The sequence below is a fragment of the Vicugna pacos genome, chromosome 9, assembly GCF_048564905.1.
Source record: "Vicugna pacos chromosome 9, VicPac4, whole genome shotgun sequence".
Lineage (NCBI taxonomy): Eukaryota > Metazoa > Chordata > Mammalia > Artiodactyla > Camelidae > Vicugna > Vicugna pacos.
The window spans coordinates 30,378,056-30,399,189 of record NC_132995.1 but is presented as its reverse complement, the minus strand read 5'-3'; the positions used below and the strand labels follow the sequence as shown (position 1 = coordinate 30,399,189).

Below are 21,134 nucleotides of genomic sequence, written 5' to 3'. Positions count from 1 at the left end.
ATTCCAATTTAAAAGTAAAACCGTGACAACCCCAGTTAAGCGTGTCCTCAGGCACTGCCAGCAGGGCCTTCACTCAATTCCACAGGCAGTGGATTTATTACAGGCACCCGACACGTTCCCCATCAGACACCCCTGGAGTATTTACTTGAGACAGCAGGGTTCAGTCTGCACTTCCTCTGCAGACCAATATATTATTATAAATTGAGCTAAACTGTTTCCTTTTCATAAGTGCTATGAAGTTCAGATTTCAGATATCAGCACAGGGCTGAGGTCCCTCCACAGGGCTCTGTATAGTATCCGGGTTTTAAAACATAAAGAGAAAAAGGTAGCTTTGGACCATGGTTGCTTTTATTTTTGTTTTGTTCTGTCTAAGAGGAGAGGGAGGAAAATTCATTTTAGAACTCGAATATGACATCTTAATAAGAAAATATATCCTAAATACAAACTCTGGGTACAGTGTGCTAGGTTTGGCCCTCTCAGTAGGTTGTCGGTTATTTCACTGAGATCTGAAGGCAGGAGTTGGAAGTCAGGACTAGATGTTATGTCTTGGATATCAGCTCCTATAAAACAGTAACACTCCCTTTTGTGTATCACCTCCAATAGCTAAAGGAAACCACAGTAGATTTTTAAAAGTATATTCATTATAATATATAAGTCAAAAGGACAATGTAATTATTTAATGCTTTCACTATTAATGTATTTCTGAGCCAAGAAAAACATATGGAAAAACACATTGAATAAGAAATGGAAAAGAAAGAAGCAGATAACCACCATCGTCACGTTCTCCTCTTCTCTTCTGAACAATTTAGTCCTTGAGGTGAGGCAGAGGCATCGTGGGGTGAGGAGGGCATCCATGTATGGGGGTGGGGGAGCTGGACATGGGTGTCAGAGCCCAAGTGAGATAAAAGGACAAGTTCCAATCCATGCTTCTTACCAGCTGTGCAACCAGGGCTAAGGCACTACATCAGTCTAACCTTAATATTTTCATTCTCAATATAGCTAACATCTACTTCTCAGGGTTACTGAGAAGATTAAAAGAAGGTCTGATGTGTCATTAATCCCCCAATAAATGTAGCTGTTATTCATATACTACTATTATTCCAGATACAGCTATATGTGCATCTAGGGAAAAGGCTGAAAAGGAATGCACTAAAATAGGCATGAACCTGATTTTTATTTTATTCTTCTTTCATTTCATACTTTTCTGAACTTCTTTTCCGTACAATGAGCATGTATTACCTTTTCAATCAGATGTTACTAAATAAATAGAAAATAGCTGAATCTTGACAATGTGTATGCACTACTTTTATATACAGAAAATTAATAAAGCTAGTAAAAATAGCACCATTCTGGTTCTCATTTCTTTTAAAGATGCAAAATGCTATCAGAAACTCTTGAACAAAGTGTCCAAAAGCAAAGTGGTTTATTGGTTGAAATGATCACCCACTTATACTCATGGTAAATAGCCACATCTGGGTGGTATATTAAAAAATGAATTAATAGTCTGTTTTACCTACAAATGTTGCTCAGCGATGTGGCAAAGACTTCAGAAAACCAACTTAGTTCCTGAGGCAAGGAGGGGAGGGGCGGGTGAAGAGATGGCCTTAACCCTAAAAGCATTTCCACATAGAGATTTCAGTGAATCAAGGTCAAATCTAAACGGTCCCTTTTAGAGTGAGACAAGCACTGTCTATGAAGCCTGCAACCCACACTGGTCCCTGTTCTGCCTCACACGAACTGAGGGACCATGGGCAAATTACTTAAGAACAGAACAACCCCTGCACCGTCTCCCTCATAAGGTTGTTTGGAGACTGAATGAGACAGCTTATGTGAAACTGATTTGTAAACTGTAAAGCGATGTGCAAACGGCAGGCGAGAGATTTAGGGCTTACTTAGCTCTGTGTTTCACAAATGCAGGAATCATCCATGAAAAGAATTGAAGAACTGAAGAATTTACCACGGAATCACACCATGAGAAAGTAATTCCCTACACAATGCTCTTCCGATCTACCCTCTGACATGGAGGGGAAAGTCTGAGACTGGCACCATTATGCAGCTAACACCTGTCTGTAACAGTTACAGAAGACAGACCAGAACTCGGGCTTGGGACCTGCAGCAAACAAAAGCAGAGGGCACTTAATACTGTTTTCCTTTCTCTCTTTATACAACTCCTCTAATTATGCCAAGGGAAGCTGGTTTTCCATTTAAGATAGCGATATAAAGTCTCCTAAAATAGATTCATTTCAGTGAAAGAAAAAAAGTGATTTCATCTAGAGAGAAATATTACATAAGTAACAACAGTACAGGGAGCACGTGGACCTGGCAAGAACCTGGACATCGATGTGAGAATGATTGACACCTGGAAAACATTTACTGAGCTAATTGCCTCAAGGGCTACTCCAAATTCTTAATTCCTAGAAGGCAAGGACCAAGTTTTAGCCATCTCCACTCTCTCCTCCAGAACCTTATGCAGCACGTAGAACACAGTGGGCCCTCTACAAACACTCTATTGATTGGGAAATAATTCTTATTATAAATACTGAGTTTAAGCCTTGGCGCTTCCTAGCTCTAAAACCAAACACATGGGGAGATTACTCCCCTAGCTAGGTAAGAGTGAGATCAACCCTAAATAATCCGGAGTCAGAGCCAAGGACAGAACAAACCCTGAGAGGCTTTGTGAGGGGAAACAGATATTGTTCGCACACTGTGCATCAGAAAGCAAATAGAGAATCTAAAAATAAAACAAAAAACTCAGAGCACAGAAGCAAAACACAATGCTCTACAGCTTCATTTAGCCTGACCACAGCTGAAACACTGCCCCTAAGAGAACTAAATGAGGGAAATGAGAGAAACTCAATGAGGGGAGGGAAAGGCTGCGCCGTCAGGTCAGCTGTTCCTGAGAAGAAACTAAATTCACAGCAAAAAAAGACTTTCACTAAAAACCTATTTTTTTTATTCTTCTTTCATTTCATACTTTTCTGAACTTCTTTTCCGTACAATGAGCATGTATTACCTTTTCAATCAGATGTTACTAAATAAATAGAAAATAGCTGAATCTTGACAATGTGTATGCACTACTTTTATATACAGAAAATTAATAAAGCTAGTAAAAATAGCACCATTCTGGTTCTCATTTCTTTTAAAGATGCAAAATGCTATCAGAAACTCTTGAACAAAGTGTCCAAAAGCAAAGTGACATCTTTTGAAAACTTCACACAGATCAGTTGACTTAGATGATCTGGTAGCTCTAATGAAAAATCTTGAAAGCTGTTTAGCACATTTGGGGAACTCCATAAACACTGAGAATGAAAAGAAAACCAACTTTTAAAATGAGCAGTAGCTTTAAAAAAAAATTGTTACAGATAGAAGTTTCATTATCACTACAAAATACTTGAAAAATGTATTTCAAAAGACATATTCGAAGTCTGCACCCAATAATCTAAAACTTAGACACCAGAGCATCAACAAAGCTTTGATCCTCCCAATTACCAAGCATAAAGTAGCAGTCTCCTTGGTGAAGGGGTATTGCCAAACCAGGTGTCTCTATGTCCCACGAGATCTTGAAACCGACATGCCAGATATCAGGGTCTCTGCCTTCGAGTTGAGGATCATCCTCGCTTTCCTCTTCAGGACCTGTCAAAAGAGCAAAGAGTAATCAGCAAGGAGATGTTTCATCTAAAGTTCTCGGTTTCACAACAAGGACCGACTGCATAGCACAGGGAACGATATTCAATGTCTTGTAATGAGCTGTAATGGAAAAGAATCTGAAAATACATGTATGTATATGTGTAACTGAATCGCTTTGCTGTACACCCAAATCTAGCGTTGTAAATCGACTACACTTCAGTAAAAAACAAGAATTAAAAAAACAATAAAAGTTCTCGGTTTCATAATAGTTATCTTAGGAATAACTGAATTTTTAATAAAATATGGATAAGTGAACTATACAATCCTTTTATGTCACTTAAAAAAATTATTTGACAACTGAGGACTTACCCAGGTTTTGTCAGACTCAAGGTGGGGGTCAACTTTTTAATCATAACTTTTATGCTCATTTCTCACTCCTGAGTGCTAGAATAGGTTGAATTATCTGGTACTTCAAAACTGTAGTTACGACAAATATTTGCAACATGATAGTGTGTTTTACAGGGAAAACAAGATTAGTGACCTGTGATCTTTCCCACACGTAGCATTCGAGCCTTCTGGATTAGAAAGAGGTGATGAGGGGAGAGAACTGAACCTAGGTGCCAAGTCCAGCTTGCACACCCACCTTAGAGGTCCTCACAGCAAGTGTTCTGAGGACAGGTGACCCTTGAACAACACGGGGATTGGGGTGCTGAGCCCCACAGAGTTGAAAATAAAAAACTTTACCGTAGGCCCTTTGTGTCTATAGTTCCGCACCTGAGGGCTCAACCAAGTGCTTGCAGATCGTGCAGTACTGTAGTGGGGGCTTGCTGAGAAAATCCGCGTGAGCGGGCCCGCCCAGTTCAAACCTGTATTCAAGGGTCAGCTGTATTATAGTTACATTTTAACATGCTCTTTTTTGTCTCCATTGATTGGTTTTTTATTATATGTATTTTTGTAAGCCACTTAAATAATTTGGAAAAAGAGAGTTCTTAACAAATGTTAAATACTTATCAGTGAAATAAACCTTATTCAACTAAAAATCAAAAAAAAATTATTTAGAATATTTTTAATATGTCATTTATTTTTAATCAAAAAAAATCTAAAAATGGAAAGGAAATAACCACAGGTACCAATGAAAATGAAAGAAAATTATTTTGCTTCAAGTCCGTGTAGCTAAATTAAAAAATCCAGATTAAATGGATAGTTTTTTAGGAAAATATTATTGACCAAGATCGACCCCAGAAGATGCAGAAAGCTAAACAAGTCACAGAAGGTATAAAGAAAGCTGTCAAAGAACTCTCTCTCACGAAATCACAGACCTAGAGAGTTGCAGAGGAGAACTCTATCAAACAGTTAAAAGTGGGTAATTTCAATATGGTGTAAATTATTCAAGTGCATAGACAAGTGTCCAAATTTGTTTCATAAAGCTAGAATATGAATCAAAGTCCACACACACACACACACACACACCCCAGTCTCACATCTGAAAATTAATGCTTAATTCCTAAATATAATATAGAGGGTTCCCAGAATGATGGTTTGACTTAACAATTTTTCAGCTTTATGATGGTATGAAAGCAGTATGTATTCAGTCAAAAACATACTTTGAATTTTAATCCAACCCTGGGCCAGTGATACGCAGGACAATAGTGTCTGTCCTGTGATACTAGGCAGGGGTAGCTCTTGAGCAGCCACACAATCACGAGGGTGAAGAACCAACGCATTGACAACCATTCTGTACCCACACAACCATTCTAATTTTCACTTTCAATACAGCACTCAGTGAATTACATGAGATAGTCAATATTTTATAACAAAATAGACTTCATGTTGGATGATTCTGCTCAAAAGTAGGCTAATAAAAGTGTTCTGAGCACACCTGAGGCAGGCTAGGCTAAGCTATGATGTTCAGCAGATTAGGTGTATTAAATGCAGTTTGACTTATGATATTTTTCAGCTTTACAATTTTATTGGGAGGTAACCCCACTGTAAGTTGAGGAAGACCTACTTAAGGAAATAGAATCCAAATCCAGCAGCATATTAAAAGAATAGCATTCTATGATCAAGGAGCACTTATTCCATGAATACAAGGATAGTTCAATATGCAAAAACCTGTACTTAAAATCCATCACATTCATAGATGAATACAAACAAGAAATTCATGAGTCACCAGAGATACACGAAAGTGTTTGATAAAATACATCCTTTTGAGGGACAGGTATAGCTCAGTAGCAGAGCACATGCTTAGCATGCATGAGGTCCTGGGTTCATTCTCCACTACCTCCATTAAAATAAATCAATGAACCTAATTACCTCCCCCCAATAAATAAAGTGAAACTTAAAAAAAAAATTCTTTCATTATAAAAAAAAACACCTCAATAAGATAGCAATAGGTGGCTAGTTCCTTAACATGATACACTTCAGATTTATCTGAATCCCAAAGCCAGCACATTTTTTAAGGTGTTTCGCTTTTTTTATTACTTAAAAAAGCCTCATGTTTTATTTGCTTTCTGAATCTGTGCTTGTGCTTCCAATACTTTCACAATTTTCTGCTCCTCAATAAGAAAAGCACGCTTGATCCTGTCACAGACACATTCAGCACACATGGAACCACCATGAGCCCGGCTGACATGTCGTTTTGTTTTAGACAGTCTTGTGAGAACTTTAGGTCTCACAGTGTGAACTCCTCGAAGTCGGCCTGGGCTCACACCACATGCGGATTTTGGTGCTTTCCCAACTTTCTTGGTATAAAGGTAAACAATTCTATTACCAGGGGCTCAGGACAGCCTAGTTTTGTTAGAGGCTGTATTGTAGGACAGCCTGCGACAGTATGTCAAATGCTGGACCATTCTGAATGCCTCTAGCTACAAACCCTGGAGGAGCAAAGGCCAGCATATTTTAACAGTGAAGCATTAGAAACATTCCCAAAGTTAAGACAATGCTCTTTATAACCCCAATGACTCATGTAAACAAATGTAAAGACATGTTAGGTTTTTGGGAAACAAGACGAAACATCATGGACATGTCAGTTCTCCCTAAATCATCTATAAATTTGACACAACACAATAAAAATATCAAGAGGATTGATTTTTAAGTGAATGGGGCTGGTCACTAGACAAGCTAATTCTACAATTCATGTAGAAATATAAAACAAGCAAGCATAGCCAGGGAATTTAACTATATAAAGAGTTTCCACATATCAATAAGATAAAGATCAACAATTAAACAGAAAAAAAAAGGGCAGAAGTTATAAAGACAGAACACATGAAATGAAATAAAAGTACGTAAACATACAAAAAGATGTTTAAACATATTCATGTAAGAGAAATACAAATTAAAACCACAATAGATATTTTTTACCTATCAGAAAAAAACACTTTCATAAAATACAGTGTCACTTAAGAGTGTAGCAAAATGGCACGCTCACATTCTCTGCAGAGGACTATCTGGCAATACTCATCAAAACTACAAATGCGTAAAGCCTTTGAACTTAGAGGAATTCCACAATACCACTTCTAGGAATGTACTCTAAAATTCCAAGTTGCAGAAGTTGCAAATGAGCAAGGATATTTATGGTAGCACTGCGTATAAGAGCAAAAGATTAGAACAACCTAAATATTCATCAAGAAGTTTCTGGTTAAATAAATTATGAAATGTCCAGGCAATAAAACACTATATAGTCACTTAAAGTAATATGAGTATACACTGAAGCAGAACTAGCTGTTATACTTTTAAGAGAAAGGAGGACATTATAATTTGTGTAAAAAATACAAACACATACACACATGTGTGCGTATGTGCATATAATATTTCTGGCAGGAAAGGCACACACTATACTTCACTAACAGTCCTGCGCCCACATCAAACCTTAAAAGCTCATTTAAGAAATATTTATTGAGCACTTACTGTATACTAGGCACTGACCTGGGCACCTGATATATACCAATGAATGAAACAAAGAGCTATGCCCAGTGGAGCTTCTCTGCCAGTGGAGTTGTAAACGTTCATTACTGATTACTAAAAAGGGGAACGTTTTAAATTCCATTAGACTTTAATCCACTAGACTCTGGTCTTCAAGGGCTGGGTCTGTTTTTCTGTCCACTCACACTTAGTGTCCTAGTAACTGGCACATAAAAGGCACCCAATGAACACGTGGACTAAACTGCTTGCTTAAAGGGAAAATGTCCTTTCAGTTCACACCACTCGCGGTCCTCACTGTGCTAGATGGTGGGAAGAGAATTAATGAAGGAGGGGAAAAGAAACAAATGCCAATTAAATCAAATGATGTAAAGCACAACTGCTAAATTAGTACAGTTCTCAATATTAAAGAGGTCTAGAGAAGAGACAGGTTCACCGAGGGCTAGAACGGATAGAGCAGAATTCTCGGAGATGATCAAACTTGAAACAAGTACAGTTTAGACTCAGAGGGTAGAGTATGAAAGATGTAAAGTTTTACAAATATATGTATGTATACTCCTGACTGGGACATTGTGCTGTATACCAGAAAGTGACACATTGTAACTGACAGTACTTCAGTTCAAACAATTTTTTAAGCTTGATGCAATCAAAATAGACAATAAAGCGTGTTTTCCTTGGGCTCCATCATGTGCATGTCACATATATGATCCAAAAGGACATAATCCCAGGTGGCACCCATCCATACGGAGTCCCTAAATTCTGAACATCTTACTCAGCAGTAACTGTGCACCAGGATTAGAGGCAGTAAGAGAAAGAAAAAACAGAATTCCCCGTGATAATCATTCATTTCCATTACTCTGCACAGGTATGGTGGCAAAAAAAAAAAAAAAAAAAAAAACAGACCAGAAATCCAAGTTCATGGTCTCTTCAAAGAAGGAATGCTACTAAAACCTTTAAGGACACATCCAAGTGTGGACAGTCTTCAATACCCTACATTTGAATCTAAAATCTGATACCGCCATAGGAACAGAATCTCACATTCTGTCCTATGTGCTGTAATTTCTGATACATATTCTTTCAAGTACTTTTTAGTGAAGAGAAATTTTTACCTAGGTTTCTTTAAGAATAGTCATACAATTAAAAAGTCTAAAGCCATTTCCTACCTTAATCCCAAAAATATTTTAAAGAGAATCCTCTGGAACAGGGATGACAAATAATGTACATACCAGAGGACACAACTAACTCATTGGTGGTGGGCTTTTTGAGCCCAGGTGGAAAATTACTTCGAAATTTTCTCCAGGCTCAGCAGGCAAGAGTGGTCTGATTGATTACTGGTGTATGTTGCACGCACAGGAAGAGGTAGTTAGCACCACTAGAATTAGATATTTGCTATCCATGTTTGATGACAATCTCCAGGAAGTTCTTATTTATACATAATACAAAGTTGGAGCTGAAAACAGCAGAATTTGCCAAACTAGATCCTGTAGACCAGAAGAGAGCTCACAAAGGTAGATAACTTGACCACCATGACATTTTCTAAACAAATCTAAATTAGTTGCCAGCTGATAAAAGTGCCTTGCGTAAAGATACCAATTTCCCACCACTCTTGAATTACAAGATCGGGTATCACTGGGCCACTCACAAGTGGCTGCAGGTAAGAAGTCGCTGCCTCTTTTAGACAAGGCACATGCTCTCGGCCAGTGGCAGTGCCCAGTTGGCCACTTGACTCCTTAGCAGGCTCTCCCTGTCTCCTACAGGCATTTAAGCCCATGAACCTTGCTCTGGCCCACCAGCAAGTCAGACCTATCACCTGCTCTTACAAAGTTTACCTGGAACACAGTCAGGATCATCATTCACATCTTGTCCATGGCTGCTTTCACACATAATAACAAGGCTGAATAGCTAAGACACAGGCCAGGAGGCCCATGAAGCTGAAAGTCTTTATTCTCTGGGTCTTTATACAGAAAATATTTGCCAACCCCTGCTCTAGAGTCTTGATGTCTGTGATCTGATAGAGATGCCTGGGGCACATATTAGTGAGGACCCAAGCAGAATAAAATAATCAAGATGTCATGTGACTAATACCTAGTAAAGTCATGTGACTAATACCAGCAGAGAACATAATAAAATAATTAATGCTAAATTATTTGATAAGCAGCTCCCGCCCGCAAAAGCATATTGCTATGAGAAATCATATGTTCACATCTGTGATACTCCAAAGCTTCAGGCTGCTTCATTCTAGAGGATCTTAATGATAACGGAGAGAGAAAACGCCCCAAGGAAAAAAGAACAGAAACATTTTAAGGAGGTTTTTCATGTCTCTCTGGTCAAATCACCCACAACGTCACTTTAAAAAGAAATGATGTTTAAACTACAAAGACAACAACGTTCAGGCAGTTTTAACGCCACGGAGTATGGATGTTCCAATAAACCATCATCTTTATAGGCTCACAGGCGGGTTGACTGCTTTGCCCTCGAACTTTCATCCTCGCACTCTTCTCAATATGGCACCAATAAAGTTCTGACCGACAAACAGAGACAGTAATTGCAATCAGTGTTTCCTGGTGGCTCCCATATATCCAGCACCTTTGAAATGTGTTCATTAAAATGTTTCGTTGAAGGTTTGTTTCCCCCATGGGCTGGGTATGAAGGAGGGAACCTGCATGTCTGATAAGATTTTTATTGCATAAATACAGCATTGCTCGCTTTCTCAATAAAATCAACTTGTAATGATCTATAGCAACTGCAACTGATTACTGTTGCCCCGTGTGATTATGGAAACAAGCAGAGGCAACCGGCTCCTATTTGCCCTTAAACACTGCAAGGATTTTAAGTGTCTCAGTGTGTTTGCTGCATTCCCAGCACCACTAACCAAACACTTTTTTTTTACAAAAAGTAGAAGAGTAGAAGATGTGACAAAATACCAAAGAACACCTAAGTTTAAACATCAACTTTAAAATGTCCAAAACTTTCCCCTGCCCCTGCAAATTAACCAACTTGATTTATTTCTACTAACTAGTTCTTGAGAGAAAATTTATTCCATTTAATAAAAGATAAATGCCGTGAAATGTTTGGTTTGCATTCTTAAAGCTGTATGCAACCACTGTTACACAGAAAACAAAGACAGAAGCCTGAGCGTGAAGGAAGGATATATCACTTGAAATTTTCTGCCATATTTAATAGCATATAACATTAATATTGTAAGTCAATAATATTTCAATGCTATGTAAGTATACAGTCATCACCACCACACATTAAAAAATAGCCCTATTACCTATTCCCTATTCCCTCAGCCAAGTGTTAAAATTTCTAAGACTCTGGCCCTGGCAACTATTTTCTCAGTTCCCTTAACCCCAAACTTAGAGGGGCTTAAGCAGCCCTTTCTATCCATATCAGAGATCTCTTGAGGCAGGAGAAACCTGGAAGTTGCAGGTGGTCAGCTGGCATATGGAGCCTAATGATGCTCTCTGGCCAGCACTGGTCAATGACATTCCAGTGTCTGGGACAAGGAAGCCTTCTTTTCTTTTTTTCTTTTTTAATGAAGAGAGAAGGAAGGGGAAAGGGGAACATATGAGAAGACACATTCTAGAAGGGACATGGCATGGTGGGTATATAAGAACATAACTGATTCTGAGTGGTAAGAGTATTACATGAAGGACAGGGATATGAAGGAGGAGAGGCCAGAGAGGTGGGGAGAGGCCAGGACATGGATGGTGTGGTGAGGAATCTAAACTTACTCTGGGGGCAATGGTAGACACTGAAGATGACTTTTTCATAGGTCAGATCTGTTTTTCAGAATGATTCCTCTGGAAGGCAGACACGTCTATGTGCAGAGTTTGGATAATTTTTCTGGATAGGCTTCCAAAGTAAGTTGCAAATGGCATAAGCCAAAGAACATCTGGGTAACACTCCTGAAGGACTCCATCCCACAGAAAGAAAGGTTAGCCAAGGAGCTCTACCATTTAGCACTACTTTCTTTGACTGGCTGTGATGAACAAGGAGTCAGGCTGGCTGCTGACACGGAGCACACTCCTTAGCCCCTAGGGAGTGAGTGGTCCGAAGAAATGAAGAATATGGAAGTTTGAAGGAAAAAAAATTGTCCTAATCAGTCTCAGCTCAGAATCTATAACAAGAAGCTGATCTTAGATGCCTTGAAATAAGCCATTCAGGACAAATGTAGTCCCCTGACACAGACAAATTATACAATTAATTGTAAGTCTTCTGGGATTTCAGGGGAAATATTGAAAACTCTTTACTGAAAAAAAAATCTAAAGCCTTTCAACATGATGTCTGGCTCTGTCAGCTTTCAGATTAAGCATTTGAAAAAAAAATGTTTTAAGATATAAATACTCACATCCATAGGAGAACCTCATTATATCATGTTTCATGGACTTGGGGGAAAAAAGGAAAAGTGAGAAAGGGAGAGAAAAACTGCCCTGGGGGCTCTTGGCTACAGCTTCAAGACCACGACATTATCTGAAATAAAATATGAAATGAGGAGACGAAGCAGAGATGCTCCTCGAATAAGACATTCTCCAAACCAGAGTGTTGAACAAGAGAGGCTGCAATTCTGTGGGCAACCTCAGGAAAATACAGAGAGAGCCATGGAGACTTACAGGAAACCCTGATGTTGTAAATAGCACAGACGACCAGAACCGAACTGGATTAATTAAAAGAGAATAATTATTTCACGTAGCTTTAGGCAAAGCTTTATCCAGGGTTCAAGATACGCGTCCAAGACCTAGTTTCTCTCCTTCTCAAAGCTCCTGAAAAAGAAAGAGGGCGGTCACAAATGCTGGATGCAATCACTTCAGGGCCATGAGAAGTCCGTCCGCCTCAAGAGAAGAAAGCTCAAAGGAGACAAATGTGGAGGGGAAGAAGTTGGAAACTGACCGCACTATTATTGTCAAAACAAGGTTCACTTGAAGTCAGTGAGACTGGTCTTACAGTGGCCACAATATAGTTGAACAGCACAAACTACTCAAGAATAAAAGATATCTACTGATTTGGGGCAAAAAAAAAAAAACTTACTGATTTTGCATTATACGCAGAAAGAAGGGTCAAGACACAAACCATGACATCAAAGAGCTTACAATTCTAATTCAAATATGTGCAAAACTATTGTATGGCCTTAGAAGTCAAAACAGTGGTTACTGTTGGGGGGAAAGAATACACTGGAAGGGAGTATTTCTGGAGTACTAAGATGTTTTATTTATTGATCTGGGTGCTAGTTACACAGATACGTTCACTCTGTGACAATTTACCAAACTATGTGTTTATGGTATTTGTAATATTTCAATAATTCAAAATAAAAACTTCAATAGATTGGTTGGAAGATAAAGTTAAGGACATCTCCGACAGTATATTTTTTAAAGTACAAAAACATTTTTAGAATAAGAGAATAAATAAGAAAACTAGAGGAACAGTCCAGAAGGTTCAAAGATCAAACCAAATGAATTCTAGACAGAAAAATGGAAAGGAAAAAATAATTAACAAAGTAATTCACGAAAATATCCCTCATTGAAGGATGTGGGTTTCCAGATTGAAAGGACCTACTAAATGCTACTGTAAAATTATAAATATCACTGTAAAATTATAAAACACTAGGGAAAATTCTATCAAAAAAGTCACATAAAGGATAAACAAAAAAACAACTCTCAATATGACCACTAGAAGATGAAAGACATTGGTACAATGCCCTCCAAATCCTGAAGGAAAATTATTTCCTGCCAAGATTTCCATACCAAAAGTATCTATACATGTCCATGTAGAATAAAGACAATTTAAGACATTCAAGGTCTCAAAAATTTACCTTCTAACTGTTAAAGGAAACACTCCATCAAAATAAAGAAACAAATCAGGAAAGAGAAAGACAGGTGATGCAGGAATCCAAAACTCCAACACAGGAGACTGGATTACAATGAAGGGCTTGATATCATGAGATGGGCGATCTGGGCTGATCTTTACTGATGAGCCACCTCAAACTTCCCAACCCATCCTTTATAAATTTGTAGACTTTAAATATGTGCAGTTTACTATATGTAAATTACACCTCAATAAAGTTATGGAGAGAGGGGAAAGAATTCAGCCATGCTCGTTGGGCTAGGCTTCTCTTGACAATGGGGAGATGTCACTGCGGGCCTTCTTTTCTCATGGGCACTGACACTGCCACTCTTTTCTGGTGAAAAGACATGGGACTCTATATACACATCACCTCTGCCTCTTCTAACCAGCCCACCATCCCCGGTCCGGATCACTCCAGCAGCCTCCTGTCGCTCTCCTGCTTCCAATGCTGCCTCCCTTCTACCCAAACTGCAGCGGCGCCCCCTCTCACTCCAGGTACAAGCCCAGTACTTTGCAATGACAGTGGCCCCCACCCCCGATCTACTGTTTCGCTTTCTGAGGTTTCAGTTACCCGCACTTTGAAAATATTACATGGAAAATTCCAGAAATAAACCATCCCTAAGTTTTAAACTGTGCACCTTTTTGAGCAGCATGATGAAATTTTGCCCCATTTTGCTCTGGTCCCACCTAGGAGTTAACGCATCCCTTGGCCCACTGTCAGCCAGTAGTCACTTAGTAGCCCTCTGGTTTCCACATCGACTGTACTGGTGTTCAAGGAACCCTAAATTTACTTAGTTATGGCCCCAGAGCACAAGCGTAGTGATGCTGGCAATTCAGATCTGCCAAAGAGAAGCCACCGGAAAGTACTTCCTTTAAGTGAAGAGGTGAAAGTTTTTGACTCAAAATGGAAAGAAAAAGAATCGTACACGGAGGCGCCTAACATCTATGGCAAGGACGAATCTTCTCTCCATGAAATTGTGAAGAACGAGAAAGAAATTCATGCTAGTTTTGCTGTCACACCCTCAAACTGCAAAAGTGACAGCAAAAGTGCATGTTAAGTGCTGAGTTAAGACAGACAAGGCATTAAATCTGTACAAGGAGATATTCTGAGAGAGACCACATCCACATAACTTTATTACTAGAGTATATTGTTATACCTGTTCTATTTTATTATTAGTTATTGTTGTTAATCTCTTACTGTGCCTAACTGATAAATACAACTTTATCATAGGTATGGCTTGCACAGGAAAAGGTCTCTATAGGATTTGGAACTATCTGTGGTTTCAGGCATCTATGAGGGGGTCTTGGAACCCAGCCCCTATAGATAAGGGGGGGACGAATGCACAATATTAGAAGGCTTATCTTCTGCCACGCCCCACCACTCATCTCTCCTGTGTGTCCTCACAGGACTTTTCCTCTTCTCTTACTCTATTCCATCCACTCTCGTGGCTTCTGAAACATCCCAACAACCTGTTCTGCCTCCGGGCCTTCGATTTTCCCTCTACCTAGACTGCTCTCTCCTGGCGCCCACCTGCTCCTCCCAGTCTGTAATCAAACGTTACCACCTACAGGAAGCCTGGCTTTCCTATTTAAAACTGTAAGCCTGTGCTTCACCCTCGTTATACAATCTGAATTGTTTCCTTCCTGTCTCTCCTTGCTAAAACAGAAGCTCCGTGAGGGCAGGGGGTTTTGCTCATTGTTACAAGCTCAGCATGTAGAAGAGTGCCTGGTAAACAGTGAATGCTTAGTATTAACTGAGTAATTGCATGGGGGGGTTAAAAAAGTGACTTATAAGATCAAACAAATTTTACTAAGCAGTACAAGTGACTTCAAAAATAGCTTCAAAAGATGAGGCCTGACACACTGAAACAAACGCGATCAAATGAGCTTTGAGATCTTAGACAGGTATGCTGGGGGGCTAAGGAAAACATTAAAAAGCATTTTTTTTAATTATGAATGCTCCAGAAGTCCTAGCTGCAATTACAATCAAGCTTTTCACGGTATTAAAGACAGCTAAGAAATAAAAAGCTACTCATTTCGAAATACGGAGTTAAGAATCATGGGAACAAATTTCCATCCTTCAGTGGAGTTAACTGTTCTGGAGTCAGAGATGCACATGGGAACCCTAGAGTTCCAAGAAAACTCCTGCAAAGCGCTGCTTTCTAGCCTATCACATGCTCAACAGGAGCCATGGGCCTCTTCTTCCTTTTCCTCCTTTGCCCTTCATGGAAAACCTGGGAAATTATACCAAGAATCTGCAATACTTGCACTAGTTAAAATTCCTAAGAATTGTTTTTTTCTATAAAGACAATGTCATAGAAAATATTTCCTTCCCTACAAACAAAAATGGTCATCGTAGTTACTGTTTAGGTGATGCTCTTGAAGGTGTTCCAATCAGAGAACAAGGTGTAGGACTATATTAAACCCGGGGTTGTTAATGCCTTCTCTACTGAATTTGTTTTTCTAGGAGGAACAAGCAATTGCAAACAAAGCTAGACTAGGAAAATCAAATACTCTGCCTATTTACACATAGTCCCCTAAGCCATTTCTGATTAAAAACTGCACCACTTCAATCTTCCTACTGGAGATATCTGTTAACTAGCCCTGCTTGGAAAGCCAATGAATTTAGTGTATAATTATATGTATCCTACACAAATTACTTCTCAATGACCTCTACTCTCGGAAGTAAACCAACAAGGGATGATTGGTTCATTATTAACTGACATGAAGATTTCACTGGGAAAAGGTACTGAGAGCAAAGTCCTGAAAGATCTTAACTTCAACTGAATTTAACATCAGCAGGAAGTAATCACTTTTGTTTCTGAACGCCCAACCCATTTTACATGAACATCTTCTGTGGCTGTAACACTCTCTTGTCACTAAGTAACCATGTGACCTTCGACAAGTCACTTCCATTCTCCCTGCCTTCGTGTTTGTGTCTATAAAATGAGAGGCTTGAACTAGGTGATTTCAAAAGTCCCTCCCAGATCTGACAATTCATCATTTTATAATTATAATCACTAGAGTACACTTCACTTCACTATCCTTTTAAGGCAGGAAGGGCATTTGATTTACCTTTGGAGTCTCCATACTGTCCAGAAAAGCTTCTTGAACCTCCCTTAGCAACTGTTCAACAGACATGTTCAAGGATGCAGAAGACAGTACAATTGTCTGAAATGTCCACTCTTTGTGCCCTTTTTAGGCCCTTCCCAATCCCAAACATGATTTCAACCCAAATGGTCCCCTTCAAGTCCATCCTTACCATACCACTGGCAGGACTATAAAGAGGCCAGGGAGACAAACGTTATCACTTATCACCTGGAAGAAATGCACAAACCAAAAAGGCTCAAGGCACTTCCTTTGTAAACTATCTGGCCCAATATCACACACACAGCCAGAAACCTGGAGACAGGCTCCCTTTTCTAGAATAAGCTAGTCGAATGCATCGTGATCATCTGAGAGGATGTACAGAATGTGACAGCAGATGTGGGGAGAGAGCAGTGAGGTGGTGGGGAGAATGGGGGGGGGATCGGGACCTGCAAACAAGAGCAAGGAGGACATTCCCTTAACCTTTCCAGAGGGGGGACATTTTAAAAACCAAAATCCCAAGGAGCTGTACTGCATGGGGAGCAAACATCTGCTCAAGAGGCATTTAGCCTTAGCTGTTAGGACACGGAAGCCAGAATGTTTGGGCTCAAATCCTAGCTCTGTTAACTCACAGCTATATAACTGTGGAAAGGTTCATCATCCTTCTCTGTCTCAGTTTCCTGATCTGTAAGATGAGGATAACAGTAGTACTTCGTTCCTAGGGTTGTCGCAAAAAAAATAAAACGGGTTCATACGTGTAAAATGTTTCTCCCAGTGCCTGGCATATAGTAGGTGCTCAAAAATTAAGAGCTCCCTGTTCTGCTATTCTTATTTGAGAGAGTTCTGGGAGTCTCAGGGGTTAACAGAGCAAAGGCATTACACTGCTCTTACAGATAGATTCAAATGCTACAGTTCCCTTGTCTCAGTGATAATGGCGAGGCTAAACCTTTATATATTTATGTACATTTGTATGCTTTATCAACTTTAACCACTCCCAACCACAGAAACTATCCCTGAAAATTTTTAATTCCTTTTTGTAAGATAGTCTAGGTTTCAAAAACGACTTGATCACCCACGCTCTGGGAGTACAATAGGACTATTAAAGCGAAGGGCTGAGAGTCTGTGGGAGTACAAAGACATCTTTGTAGCCGCTGAGCTATCACATACCACTGCCTCGGTTTCAGAGAGGTGCCTCCCGAAGGAAGGAGCTAACAAACTCCATTGTTCGTTCACATCGGAGTTCTTGGACGTGAAAGTTCCTAAATCCCTGGCAAGACCTTACTGCAGATCAGAGGATTGCGGTTCTTTCCATTAGGGCAGCATCGAATGCCCTTCAAGCAATTTTCTTAGGGCAGCATAACTATTTGAGATGCCAGGGAAACTGGTGAAATTTCCAACCGCTAAACTAGTTCCTTGTCTCCGGCCGAAGACATAGGTGAAGCTGGAAAACATTTCAGCTATCCTGGGGACATTTCTTAGGCTAGGAAATGGTAAGATACCTAGAGCGAGCCACAAGAGTTTCTTTTTTAAATCTCTTTCCCAAAACACACATTTTTAGTAAATAAGAATCAAATAACAACAAAAGTCTGATTGAAAAACTAGCTTTCGGAAAATGATGACCCTTCAAAGTTCCAGCTGGTTCCCTGATGGGATATCTAGAGCTCTGGTTTTCTGAGCATCTTTCAGTAAACAAGAAGAGATAAACAGGCAAAAGAGCTAATACTATGTCTTATATTTTTGCTAAATGATCAGGCAGAGAAAGTCAGCAATACAGCCACCTACGTTTTTTATAACCCTGTTCAGAAAAGCAACGGGGACCCTAAACACACAGAACCTGAACAACCGAAGAAGGAAAATTTGGCTAAAAAAGGTGGCCTATGGTCTCTGTTCTAGGGGCATCAGATTTCAGAAACCGCGAGAACAAGTTGGCCACAGCAAACCCTCTCAGGTATAAAACTGCACAACTGATGGGGGGACTGGAGAGTTTCCTAAAAATAGAGGGCTGTCGGCTTATAAAACCCACCTCAGCTACTTTTGGTGAGGAAGGACAGTAGTCAGAACTGTGGGAAGCCAAGAACAATCTCATATTTGACAAATCAGTCCCTTCAAGACAGTGATGTCAAATGTAATAAAATATTTTGGCAAGACTGGAAATGTGCACCTGTGGGAACCTGGGAAGACTTGACAGATTTTTGTTTTTCCCAGCCCTTTATCAGCAAGTTAATTATAGCAATTGTACGACCTATTCTGAGCTTTAGAGAAAGGCAGTTGGCTGTATGAAGCCAAGATGCTGCTCTCCTGAGCATGGGAGAGACACATGACAGCAGTGCTTACACATGAAAATATTCTGAGTACAGTACAATGAAGAGCCGGATGGCACATGGATGAGAAAGAGGTACATTCTGCAGATATAAAGGTGTGGCCAGACTTAGATGGGACACACGACACCTGTACACACACACGCATGCACGCACGCACGCACACACAATCATGTGTATCTCCAGAGCCTGCACGGCTCGGGTCACGTTACACTCGGGCTGCCTCTTCAAGGAGCAGACTGTACCTTCACAGCTATAACTGTACACTGCCACCGCTGACCTTTCCACCAGATTTTCATCGTGATGCCAGCTCACAGCCATTTTCCCCATGCCAAAATATGGTTCCTCTTTCAGGTACGGCATCTTCTGGGGATCCATGAAATTCAACAGAGTTACGTTGTACGCGGCCCTGTTCTTAATGTCCACCTCGTCCTGTCCATCAAAGGATGACCCCAGGCCGACCCGGGGGAAATCTGGACCGATACACACCGGCACGGCATCAATATTGGCTTTGTCTCTGGCAGCAAGTTCTTCCAAAGCCTGGATGGTCTCGATCTGCAGGTAGTCGTTGAGCTTGAGGAAGGTTTGACAGGCGGCAGCTATTTCCGCCTCACTGTACTTTGCGTCAGAGCCCTTCACCGGCCAGGGTACGGTAAAGAGCCTGGTGTTGAGGTACTTGTAGGTGCAGCCGGGGTTCCCGATGAGGATGCGAGATACTGGAGTGAGCACATCTTTGCCTTGGATCCTCACCAGGTCCCGAAACAAGCAGCCGTGCTTGTGCAGCGTGAGAAAAGCTTCTTGAACCTCTTTATGGAGCTCCTCAGGGATGCTGCCCGCTTCTCGGAGAATTAGTTTGGGGTATTTCAGCTGCCACTAAAACAAAACCAAAACAGAAGCATGCATTTATGGAGAGCTATCATTTTATTGTTTCCAAAAGTGTGTTTCTTCGTAAACTTTAGGAGGGAAAAAAGAAAAAAGACTGTCGGGGTATTTCTAAACAGGATTCATACCTCTCTAGCCTAAAATAGAAAAGTAAATAAAACAAATGTCATCGAGTCTCCAGTCAAGAGTGTCAAGTCCAAGCTCAAACAATTACAGACAATCATTATAAACAAAAGAATAATTTGGGCTTTGGTCTCCCAGGCTCCCTCTACAACCACCTCTCCTCAGCCTCAATCTGTCTTCTAGTCTTTGGCCCTCCAGAAAACACAACCTTGACATCTATTTTTTTAAGTGCTTACTAAGTGCTGTGTACTATTCTTAATGATCTATACACACTAACTCATTTACTTCTTGCAATTTTATGTGGTGGTGCTATTATTTTCTCTAGTTCATAGATAAGAATCCTGAGGCAGAGAGACGTTCTAAAAACTTGCCCAAAGTCATACACAGCTGGTAAGTATCAGAACTGGAATTTGAAACCATGGGGCTCCACAGTCGGGCTGTAGAGCATGAGTTCTTAACCACGAGATTACACAGCCTCTCGATTAATGAGAAATCACGTCTCTTTGTGAGTTAGACACGGAGTCCCGTGAACACAAGCCATGACAATTTTGTTCACAACTGTAATACTAGTGCCCTCAGTAAATGCTGAATGAATGAGTGAATGAACGAATGAGGTATCCCACTGCAATTTACAAAGCTGTAATAATTCTACTGGTGTCCCTGGGGAAGGAGAACTATAAGATAACGCCCTCCTCTACTATGGAAATGCATGGATTTACTGATGCAGTTTAGGAGATCAGACCTTTTCAGCCACCATGTCTGGCTCTAACAGATGAACTGGCATCAAGCCAGAGTTCCCTGATTCTACACAGTGAAACTGACTTCTTTAAAAAACCAAAGCACAGAATTTTACATTTACCCCTATAAAATGTAATCTGATTGGCTCCTTCTAGTCTTGTGCTGCCTATGATCTTTGACATTTTTCTACTTTATCTTCATTCAATATTTACCATTTATATGATAAACAGGGCAAGACCACTTATTCCACTATCCTTTTTTTTTCATTTTTTTTCATTCAACATACAGAGCCTGGGAGGTCCAGGTGAGGGATCTGGATGTGACTGTGAAGTGCAGAGGAGGACTTCAAGGGTAGAAAAGCAATTTGATTGACATTATATAAGAATCACTCTAAGTGAAAATATTGGGCATGGATTGGAAAGAGGCAAATGTCCAATGGAAAATCTTGGTGTGTGCTATTACCACCATCCAGGAGAGAAGTGATGATGGTCTGAATGAGAGACAGAGATAAACGGACAGATGAAATACATATTTTATAGGCAGACCCAAAGGACATGCTAGGGATCAGATGTGAGGGATGAAGAAAGGAAAAACGTT

The 21,134-nt window shown here is 40.1% G+C and overlaps 1 protein-coding gene and 1 pseudogene across 1 annotated transcript in view; both read right to left on the bottom strand.

Moving 5' to 3' along the window:
• The window catches only part of FTO (FTO alpha-ketoglutarate dependent dioxygenase), a 344,072-nt gene that overhangs the window by 224,772 nt on the left and 98,166 nt on the right, over positions 1-21,134 (bottom strand). Inside the window, exons 3-4 of the mRNA XM_006207838.4 lie at positions 19,040-19,667; positions 3,490-3,633 (exon numbers count right to left, since the gene is read on the bottom strand). Coding sequence (XP_006207900.1) covers positions 3,490-3,633; positions 19,040-19,667 — 772 coding nt within the window. The remainder of the gene's footprint in view (positions 1-3,489; positions 3,634-19,039; positions 19,668-21,134) is intronic.
• LOC116281897 (large ribosomal subunit protein eL34-like) lies at positions 6,120-6,503 on the bottom strand (annotated as a pseudogene).